At 43.4% G+C, this 9,173-nt stretch overlaps 1 protein-coding gene across 1 annotated transcript; it reads left to right on the forward strand.

The window, feature by feature from the left end:
* Window positions 1-2,009: 2,009 nt before the first annotated feature.
* Window positions 2,010-7,386, forward strand: LOC101847515 (G-protein coupled receptor GRL101-like). The gene has a single exon (XM_013086101.2). It carries the CDS (start codon window positions 2,010-2,012, stop codon window positions 5,979-5,981), a length of 3,972 nt encoding a protein of 1,323 aa, XP_012941555.2. The 3' UTR covers window positions 5,982-7,386.
* Window positions 7,387-9,173: the final 1,787 nt, after the last annotated feature.

The following is a 9,173-nucleotide window of genomic DNA, read 5'->3' on the forward strand; positions in this document are numbered from 1 at the left end:
TTGCAGCTGAGAAGTTTTAGTTTTTGACTTTGACTGAGGGGCCTTAAAATTATTCAGTGTAAAGCCCGACCTTATACGATGTATTATTATTTAGTAGCTTATTATTCATTCTACCAATGCACTCTAATGCTGTTTAACTTTCCTCGGTTTTTTTTTTACACCCAACACCAACGACTACATAACACATCAAACTAATACAATTTGCGGTTAAATATATACTTTGTAATTGGGTATAGTTACAAACTGGTGTGATAACAATCTCCTTTTATTAAATAAGCTAAGATAAATACGTCTTTACTGGCCAGCTCCTGGCACATTTGTTTGGTGTTTCAAACACGCACACACACACACACATGTAAGTATAGTATAGAGTTGAAAAAGATCAATTGGTCGCTTTTAAGGACAAGCGGGCTAACCCAGATTTCGGGTGTTTCCATAAATCTTGACCTGCACCAAAAGTTGGCAGTGCTCTACATTATATTATAGGAGAAGTTTTTGTTTGTTTTTGTAAAGTGTTTTACGGCGCTCGCAACTGCATAAGGTCATATGAGCGCGCGGGACACACCTAATGTTTTCAGTTGGTAGGAAATTTTGAATTATGCCCGGGTGGCGGCCGAAGACTACTCTTTATCGATTTTAAGACCACCAAGGGATCTTTAACGTGCGCAACTCGCACACGGGCCCTCTGAGATTTTTCGCCCTTGTCCGAGAAGGCTAGGGGTAGATCTTTCCTACCAGAGGATCAGGGGTGTGGCTGAAAGACAGCAGTTAGAAGAAGCGAAGGAGAAGCAGTAGAAAGGCTGCAGAAAGAATCAGGAGCCCAGAGGAAGGGGCAAAGGAGGTGAGGGGGTGGGGGCAGAAAGAGGAGACGAAAGCAGACGACAGAACATGGCTAGAGAGCAGGAAATGAGGTGAAAGGAGACAAATTTAGAGAAGAAAATTTTTCGGTCGCTACCCGGATTCGAACCCGGGACCTTTTGAATGAGAGGCCAACACCTTAACCTCTAGGCCACGAGAGCCCCCCCAGGAGAAGTTTGATTTCATTAGTGTGTATATTATTAGTTTGGTATAGAGAAAACTCTCCTTGTCTTTTGGAAACTGAACAAGGGGCAAAAACTTTACCTTTAATTTTCTCAAAACAGTCGGGATAGCCCCCTTGTACTTGAAAGCGACCAGTTGCAATCATAATTCATTAATAAAGAAGAGGAAAGTGAGGTTGTATACTCAAATAAATACATGAATCTTGGACTTGGACTAACCACTGGCGACAATCTAGACATCAATCTGGTGTGACATGTTGCAATATTGCCATCTGTCATTTTCTCCTTCATATTAACATTATTTTCTAATTGTTGTAGTAATTAAGCTTATGTAATTTGAATTCTATGTTTGACTAATTACTGTTGCCATCATCCATGAAGATAGAAGGGGCACTGTATAATAGACAGCTGCGTCAGGTGCCTCCACTTTTCAAGGATTAAAAAAAAAATAATTTATATATATTTTTTTTTGTGAGCTACCGTGTTTGGGTTATGGAATTCCCTGTCCACTCCACAATATTGTCGGTCCTCCTCTTCCTTTGCCTTCCTCTCCTTCTCTTCCCCTGCACAGTTCTCTGAAAAATGGTCATGGGTGGGCCATACGATCTTGTTACATGGCCTAACCAATCCAGTTTTGAATCCTATGAATATGAAGTCTACGGTATAAACATATTAGGCCTCAGTACCTTTGCTGTACAGTACAGCCAAATACAAATTGCCTCAGGGACTATACAATACATGTATCATCTCATCTTATATTATTAGTGAGTAGAACTGGCATCGACTGACAGACAGACATACAGACAGACAGATAGAGAGACAGACAGACAGACAGACTCGTGACTTTGTGGAAAGCCTGCATGCAGCCATTTCATTTCTTTTCCAGAGCAGTGTTCTTTTTCAGACATCGACGGGGACCATGGTCACCTCCCTTTGAACACGTTCAAGAACATTTTCCACAGAGACGAAATGTATCGATCGGAGCTTGATGGATCACATTCGGACACACAGACATTCGCCAAGCCTCTCGTGGACAACTGCACATTGTCTGACCTTGACCTACTTCTGGTTGCCGACGGTACAGCGTCGGAGCTTTATTGGGACCAAGGTCGATTTTTCCGGAATCTTCTCGATATTTTCGACCTGGGAAAGGAAGATGATTTTACAAGGGTGAACGTGTCGATTGTGGCAGCTTGTCCCGAGAACGAAACCTCAACAGTGCCTCTGCACCCTCTCGCCGCCTTTGGGCAGTTCTCCAACAAGACAGATCTCCGAAACGCCAGCTACTTAGGGAACAACAGCTTGCACTGTACGTCTGGGCATGTTCAAGACATTCAAAACGCAGCCTTGAAATTTCTGCGAAACTCCTCCTGCAAGTCTAAGTCCTCACCTTCTTCTGTATCATCATTCTCACGTTCTTCCTTGGTGATAATTTTAATACAGTCGCACAGGGTGCACACAAAGATGATTTCCAGCTCAGAAAAAACGTGGGCCCAGTCTAGAAACGTCAGAATGCTCACCGTTTTCCTCACTCACGACAGTCTGTACAATATCGATCAGGAATGCGCACGGTGCGAGGAGGGGCCACTGTACGGGAAAGTTATCGAAAGCTCCAAGAGGCTTTTCCCGGTTGACCAGGCCATCCCTCTGATCATCTGTCGTGAGTGCTACCCAGGGTGGATATTCCACTCTCTGTCGGGGGCGAAAAGTTCGCCGTTGCTAGCGATCTCTTCTTGTTACAAATTTTTGGATCTCGAAGACAGGAACTGGATGACAGCAAGCCTGGCCTGCATGGAAAAACATATGTCATTTCTAGTGAGCATAGAAAGCAAAGAAGAGCTGGGATTCTTAGAAAATATGATCCGTGGAAACAGCACCCTCGTTCAGAGCGGTGTGAACGTTTTTATAGGATTGAAAAGAAAATTGTCATCGCTACAACGAGAGTTCGAATGGATCAGCACAAATCCTTTGGTATTTCCTTTCTGGAAAGAAGGAGAGCCGTATGGACGCAAAACTAAAGAATGTGCAGTGTGGGAGTTTGCCAAGCCTGCTAAAAGCACAGGTGCTGGTAACGTATCTGAGGGGTGGAGTGGAATAGGTTGTGGTGTTACGGTTCCTAGCATAGCCGTGTGCGAAAGTCAAGCATGGGTGTCCCCCTCGAAGCGCAGAGTCATGACACCCAGCGTAAGCCAGAGAAAAAAGAAGGAAGCTCTTCAAAAGGGCGATATTGTGTTTAACGTTACGTCGGGGATCAAATCTGTAGACGAAGGCTTCTTCTCCTCAAGCACTTTAATGGCAAAATTGACATGGATTGTACAGAAGAAGTCAAAGGAGTTTTATTTTTCTGTTTATCTGAAAAACAAAGAAACGAAATCATTAAAAGCTAGCGACATCAAGCTTTTTAGATGTATAACTGGAGATAAGATTCCTTACTCGTATGTAGCTGACAATATTCCCCAGTGCAAACTCTTTATGGATGATGAAGTAAGTCATAAGAACAATATATATTATTCGGAAAAACTCTTTACCTGCGCGTCGGGACAGAAAGTGCCTATCAATGAACACTGTGACTCCTTTCCCGACTGCCCTGACGGGAGTGACGAGAAAGACACATGTATCAGCTGTAATCACAAGATGTGCCCGAGCGGGGAGTGTCTGCCCTTACACTGGTTCTACGACGATGTCCCAGACTGCACCGAGTGTCAGAGCCACTCGCAAACTAACAGTGACAGCACTGAGAGCGACGTCGACTGCGTCTTCCTGTGCAACAGAACGGCGTGCGTGAGCCGTGCAATGTTGGGAGACGGCTTCGTCGACTGTCAGGGACCTGAAGGTCCACTGGACGAAACAATTGGCTCTCTGGAATCCACGACATGTAGGCCTACTAGTATTAGCTCTAACTCTAGCCTTGATAAATCAGGCATCACTAACTGGGGACCGAAGTGTGTACTCGTGGACGATGTCTACGGAGGGATCCTAGGCTGTAGAAATTTCCAACATCTTCAAGACTGTGAAAAGTTTGTATGCCAAGAGGGCTTCGTCAAATGCCCCAACTCCTACTGTATCCCTCTGCAGTACGTAAACGACCAGAAACGACACTGTCCAATGGGTGAGGACGAAACAGATATGAAATTAAATTGTACGGACCTGTTCAGGTGTTCGATCACCAGCGATGGGGTTTGTCTGCATCCCGACAGTGTCTGCGACGGCAAACGAGACTGTGATACCGGAGACGATGAGCTGAACTGTCACGTGGAATGCCGGGAGGGGTTTCTGTGTGTGGCTGGCACTGTGGTCACGACCGACTATAACAAGAGCATTCCGCTGACAGACTTGGATTTTATTGATAAGGGGACCAGGTATCTGGATCTCAGCGGGGTGGATGTATCTGGCGCTATCGGTACTTTTGTCTGCCAAAACTGGAAGCTCAAGCACTTGAATCTGTCTCAGTGTAATATAAATGGAACAGACTCAAACTTATGCACGAAGTCAGAATGGTTGTTTTTAAGTGTTTTAGATTTAAGTTTCAATCCTATAGACGACGAGACGGTTATGGATGTATTTCAGAGCGTTCCTTTCATACAGTACCTCAACCTATCCAATTGCGAAAAGCTCAAGTCCTTGAAAATCCCAAACATAGAAGAGCTTAAGGAAATAGACTTGTCTTACAGTGGTATAACGCATCTGCAGTTCGCCGGCAATTTCAAATACTTGAACAGTATAAACTTAAGAGGTTCCAAAATATCGGAACTGAAATCAGGAATGTTTCCCAAATGTATTGCCGTCTTAGACCTTCGCGATCTCGAGCTGGAACGAGTCGACCCAGATTCCTTCCAGGATGTGCAGAGAATTGGCTCTCTCTACACGAGCACGTACAAGCTGTGCTGCCCGCAGTACCACGACGGGGGGCGGGGGCTGACGAGGTGCCACTCTCCAAACGACCCCTTCTCCTCCTGCTCCGACTTGATGGAAGGTGTGACCATGAGAGCTCTGATCTGGATCAACGGCTTGTTGGCCCTGGTCGGGAATGTGGTGGTGGTTGTCAACCGTTTGGTGTACAACCGCTGTGCTCTCAGAATGGCGTACGGCCACTTCGTGGTGCACTTAAGCATCTCCGACTTCTTCATGGGGGTTTACCTGTTGGTCATCGCCTCCGCCGACAGCTATTTCCGGGACATCTACTACATGAGCGAGCGCTCCTGGCTCCACAGCGGCCTCTGTAAGTTCGCCGGCTTCCTCTCCACATTGTCTAGCGAGACGTCCATGTTTTTCATCCTTCTCATCACCCTGGACAGATTCCTCGTGATCAAATTTCCCTTCGGGCAGTATCGAATATCCCTCCCATTCGTCCACGTCCTCTCCGTTATGGCATGGGTACTTGGTCTGTTTATTTCCCTGGCCCCGTTCCTGCCCCCGTTCCAGGACTGGCAGATGTACAGCTTCAACGGCGTCTGTATCGGCCTGCCACTAGGGGACAGAACTCTCCTAGGATTCCAGTTCTCGGTGGCCGTTTTTGTGTACCTGAACCTCGGTCTGTTCATCCTCATCGCTGTGGGTCAAGTGGTCATCTTCAGGGCCGTGGGTGAAACAAGACGTGGCGCGGCTCACAAGACCAGCAAGCCCATCGTCAGACGGGCAGAGGACATAGAGGTGGCCAAACGTCTGTTCCTGGTGGCGGCCTCCGACTTCATGTGTTGGTTTCCTGTGGGGGTCATGGGGCTCGTCTCTCTCCTGGGCTACCAGCTGGGCTATCACGCTTACGCCTGGGCGGCTATCCTGGTCATACCGATCAACTCCGCCATCAACCCCATCCTCTACAACGCAGCAAACATCGTGAGCGGCTGCAAAACTGTGTACCAGAAAACCCAAAAGCTGTACTCCACCTACATGTATACAACTGAGGGCTCTCAGCCCAACACCGATGGAAGCCGAGGACAGTAATTTGAGTAATTATATATATAAATGTACAAAGTTATGTACGGATTTAAAGATAGGACTGTCGTATTGCATGTTTTCACCAAATGTATCAAATCATGATCTACAAAATGAAGGCAATAATCAATTACTTGTTACTTTGATTTTTGGTTTATAGATAAAGTGAAAGTATGACTGAAGCCAAAGTCGGATTACCACAAAAGACTTGAGTACGCCTGTAAATTTCAGTGAAAACTTAAACATAGGTGCATAGGCCTAATAATCCTCCTAGATTTATGTGATTTTTTTTAAAGGGGGGTGGGGGGAGATCAAGATCGGTGACTTTTGTTCGGTTCACTTCGCCGTATTCGGCACTAATATAATCGAATAGTATTAGTAATACAAATCATCTACATGTACTCTCCCCCACACCCTCTTTTAAGTCTTTTAGTAAATCTTACATTCCTAACTCTCTACTATAAATCTAATTCTGTTTTTCTGGCCACAGATGGTTATTACAGTGGCTTGCCTCAATTTTTATATTATCATTATTATCATCATTATAATTATAGCTTGTTTGCTTTTATCTGTCCGCTCTAAAAACCCATTCTAGCTCATTTATTAATTTGCCAACGCGCACGTAACTTTGCATAGCCAGTCCAGTAGGTCAGCGATCAAACCATGACATTACTAAACATTTGATTTTTTACCTCCTCTGTCTGAGCCACGTCGAGCGGAGATGCAATTTTCTGAGTTGGTAGGCCAACTAAGCAGCTCTTTCAACTGGGATGTTTATATTTATAGTTGACCTTTCTCACCCTGCACCACGGTATAGGCCACGGACAAACACTTTGCACTTTTCTCTATCCTGGGCTAGTGTTTAAAGTAATTGATCAAAATATCAGGGTTCCCTGGACTCCCTGGACTCCCTGGACTCCCTCCATCCACCTTTTGCGTGGTCTTCCTCTTCCTTTATACTAGCCTGAGAATTTGCTGTTATAGGTTTTCGACTCATTTCGAGACTGGCTCGAGTGACATTCATAACAGGCGGTCGTTTGTTCTCTATTTTTCCACGAAATGCAGATAGGAATCTGCGCCAATACACACGTAGCTGCTCTTATTTCTACATTTCTATGCCTGTCTCTTCTTGTGATGTTAAAGTTAAAAGTTTTGCGGTGACATTTCCTCTCACTTGCATTGATTTTACTTTCATGTCTTGTCGTAGGCCTACATGTACTTAATATCCATGTCTGGCACTGGTAGTATAGTAACAATGCTGGTATAATAAATGTGAAGTGTGCTGACAAAATGAGTTACTTCTCGGATTCAAGCCTTAATGAAATAGATACGTGCTTAATGCTTATTGGTACAGCTTTTATAATTTATAAGTATGAAAAAAAAATAGGCGTGTTATACATAAATAATAGGGCATCAATAGAAAATCTACTAATTTGGCCTGAGTGTTTCAACTGTCCAACATAATATTATTGATTACTCCACATTGACACAATCATTTAGGTTTCCATCATTTAAGAGGCAGGCTTCCATCCTGCCTGACAGGGATACAACATCCCATCAGGAAAGACTCAGATACTTAATAAAAAGTTTCCCCACTCGGGTCTCCTGAGAGCCATGGCAAAGTGCCTAATTGCTACACCACAGACACTGATATATTTGTCACAAAAACAGAACGTGAAAAGCCGAACATACACCAAATTCACACAAATTTAGTCGGAAAGGTAAACAAACACTCGTAACTCAAAAACAGAAAAGGTAAACACTCATTTTGAGGTAGATTGTAAACACATTTAATAGAATTCAGCAGATCATGTTGTTATAGAATAACCATAATAAAAATATGAGCATCTGGACAGAACGATCAGTGAAAGCCCCGCAGAATGTTATCATTGTACATGTATGATGAACGGATCTCTGAGTTATACAGTGGAGCCTGAATAAACTGAACAAAGAATATTTTTTAAAATATAAAATATATATATATATGTAAATGTACATGTATGTATAGAGAAAGAAAGAGAGAGAGAATAATAATAATCTAAAACAGTGGTAAACCAAAAGACAAGAAAACCCCTGAAATTTGTTCCTTTACTTCTATTTGAATTTGAGCAGTCTCTCATAACTCTGAAAACCCGCCCTAACCATGGAAAATTCCACGTACGCAAACTCCACTGTATATATCAGACACATATATACTATACATTATGTGCAAGAGGAAATATTCGAGGTTTGACTTTGGTACGTGAAGTAAAAATCATTTTACCAAGCAGCAGTGCCATCATCAGCAGCCCACTAGATGAGGCATAGGTAGATCTAGACCTTGCTGAAGCTTAAATATTATGAATGGAAATATAAAATATCTTTAAAAAATACTATATAGTATCATCACAGCAAAGCTTCAGTAAAATACAAACCTTCAATAAAATAGAAATCAGGACATATCAATGTCTTATCAATGGCATACAGTACAGTACAAAATGGTAAAGTCTGATAACATTCCTGAACATTTCTTTTTGTTCGTCTTTGTATCTCTGCTACTTCAAAATGAAAAGGTCGTGTTGAATGACAAACTCTATGGTTCTGGTTAGATCCCCCGTTGGAACGCTCTGATCTTGGAGTTTTCAATGGCTCTCCACTCACTTGTCTAGGTCCTATTGGACAAGGATGTTACATTTGGAGGTCCCGCCTCTTAAGTCTTAAATAATCTTACAGTTACAATGTTCAAAAGGGCATCAACCCTATCCGTACGTTGTGTTTTACTATCGTATCCATACGACGTGGGGTACTCTGTGCCATCACTTAACCCTATCCGTACGTCGTGTTTTACTATTGTATCCATACGACGTGGGGAACCCTGTGCCACCACTTAACCCTCTCTGTACGTTGTGTTTTACTATCGTATCCATATGACGTGGGGAACTCTGTGCCACCACTTAACCCTATCCGTACGTCGTGTTTTACTATCGTATCCATACGACGTGGGGAACTCTGTGCCATCACTTAACCCTATCCGTACGTCGTGTTTTACTGTCGTATCCATACGACGTGGGGAACTCTATGCCACCACTTTCCAAAAAGGAAATTTACTTGTTAATCCGATCCGTACGCTTTGCATAGCAGTCTGTCAAAACAATTTTTTGAGAAATTCGGAAAGTTTCAAAGAGATCTTCGTACTAGAAGTATTCTAAAATGTGAAAAATA

This window comes from Aplysia californica, unplaced genomic scaffold (genome assembly GCF_000002075.1).
Source record: "Aplysia californica isolate F4 #8 unplaced genomic scaffold, AplCal3.0 scaffold00436, whole genome shotgun sequence".
In the NCBI taxonomy this organism is placed as follows: domain Eukaryota; kingdom Metazoa; phylum Mollusca; class Gastropoda; order Aplysiida; family Aplysiidae; genus Aplysia; species Aplysia californica.